Source organism: Macrobrachium rosenbergii, chromosome 52 (genome assembly GCF_040412425.1).
Source record: "Macrobrachium rosenbergii isolate ZJJX-2024 chromosome 52, ASM4041242v1, whole genome shotgun sequence".
Classification (NCBI taxonomy): Eukaryota; Metazoa; Arthropoda; class Malacostraca; order Decapoda; family Palaemonidae; genus Macrobrachium; species Macrobrachium rosenbergii.
In genome coordinates, this window is record NC_089792.1 from 6759781 (window position 1) to 6761834 (window position 2054).

At 32.9% G+C, this 2054-nt stretch overlaps 1 protein-coding gene across 1 annotated transcript in view; it reads right to left on the reverse strand.

Moving 5' to 3' along the window:
- The window catches only part of LOC136833847 (nuclear speckle splicing regulatory protein 1-like), a 423-nt gene extending 242 nt beyond the window's left edge, over window positions 1-181 (reverse strand). Inside the window, exon 1 of the mRNA XM_067096148.1 lies at window positions 1-181. This exon is cut by the window's left edge and continues 242 nt beyond it. Coding sequence (XP_066952249.1) covers window positions 1-181 — 181 coding nt within the window.
- Between the last annotated feature and the right edge of the window lie 1873 nt (window positions 182-2054).

A 2054-nucleotide genomic window follows, 5' to 3' on the forward strand; every position in this document is an offset into this window, starting at 1 on the left:
CTTGTCTATTTCCCATACCCTTGTTCTTTTCCTCTTGTCTATCTCCTGTGCCCTTGTTCCTTTTCTTTTGTCTATCTCCCATACTCTTGTTCCTTTCCTCTTGTCTATCTCCCATACCCTTGTTCCTTTTCTCTTGTCTATCTCCTGTACCCTTGTTCCTTTCCTTTCGTCTGTCTCCCATACCCTTGTTCCTTTCCACTTGTCTATCTCCTCACCCTTGCTCCTCTCCTCTTGTCTATCTCCCATACCTTTGTTCCTTTCCTCTTGTCTTTACTGATAGCGTCAGTGACACGGGAAGATTGAGGCCAGATAACAGACAAACAATCAATCAATCAATCTTGTTATACTGTTCTATCAACTACTGTATTTTTAACCTTTCACAAACCCACTACCTACACATTCTAATCTCGATTCAATTGCCTCGCTGTTTTTTAATTCATATATATATTCACACTTTAAGTGTATAATTATCCTTGAAGTGCATATTTGGGATTGTATCTCATTTCAACCTCCATTACTGCCTGCTTTGTGTCTTTTTAAAGGATTTTCCATGACGTCCTTCCAGCCTTCGTTACCAAACACCCAGAGAAGATAATTATTCATTGTGTTTTCCCAGGCAAAAGCAAATGGTCAACCCTCTGTATTTAGGCTTTGTACCATTATTAGTGGCTAAATTCATCCCACACAGAGAAAAAGATAATTAACCATTATGACCATCTCAGGCAAAATTCAGGTTGAGATTATTATTATTATCGTACTTCTAATTTTCTCAACTATATTCGCCTCATGATATATCCCAGTCTTATTATGAATCTCTCCAATTCTTGGATAGTGCGACCACTTTTATTCTGTATTTTATTTCTCATGCTGTATTGCCACAGCATTTAGCCTACTATGTTAACTGTCCATTTATTGTCATTATTACAAAAGGACGACAATCACAATTTATTTTTAACTTTTCTTCCCACACGTATATTCCCTAGCATTCTTAATAACTCAAAGTCACTATTATGACGGACCAAATAACGTGAACGTTCATTTAAAATAAATCTTGAAAATGTAAACAGCCTTCCCTAGGTAAAATTGAGAATTATCAAAAACGAACAAAATTTAAAAAAGGAAAAACAGTTTAAATTGAATTACATATATAGATATAAAGAAGAAAGAGGGAAATACAGACAAATAGGTACGGAAGAATATTTAAAGTACAAGCAAACTTCAAGGGCAGAGGTTACAAAATAAATTTAATTTTTAAAAATTTTTTGAGACTCGTTTAGTTTAGCTTCAGTCGATTCAATCACTGTGGACAGTCATATACAATTCTTTCTCTTACAGTTTCCCTATAACATAAAATGAATTGGAATATCGATCCTCATTTGCAATTATCATTTTAGCTACTATTTCAAACTCAATGTAATAGTTACATTTCATATTCGTAACTGGTTCTATAAGCTTACCTTAGAGGTTTAAAACTAATAAAAAAATTCAGCAAAAATAAATCTGAACCTAAAGCAAAAAAAAAAAAAAAAAAAAGAAAAAATCTGAACCTAACAGCGAAACTATATAAAAAAAAACCATTGTTTTTTCTGAAAAACAGGACAGCAACTTTTATTCAAGTACAACAAAAAATCATAGCTATTCGCAGGCAATTTCCCTATGGACCAGCGTATAATGATTGTTCTCAATAGAATGCTTTCATATTGGCCATCTCTTTGCCATATCCCGTATTTTTTTTTTTTTTTTTATGAAAAAAAGATGGCCGTTTATGCAATGCCAGGCAATGAAACATTAATGCGAATGTTTTTCAAACAATGAAACGCATGCATTTATTATCTGTAATAGTTTCCCTTCTAGCATAGTTTACGTAAAATTGTTTTGTGTGTACATAAAAGCCCAGTAATTATTCATTGTAGCTCTGGTATTTAGCGTACATTCAGTATGATGTTTTTTGGTGAATGTTGCTAATATTCAATGGTAAAAATAAGCGCAATCAATTTGTTTATAACGCTTAATGAAATATAGGAATAGTATAATAAGAATAATCGTTGATGATG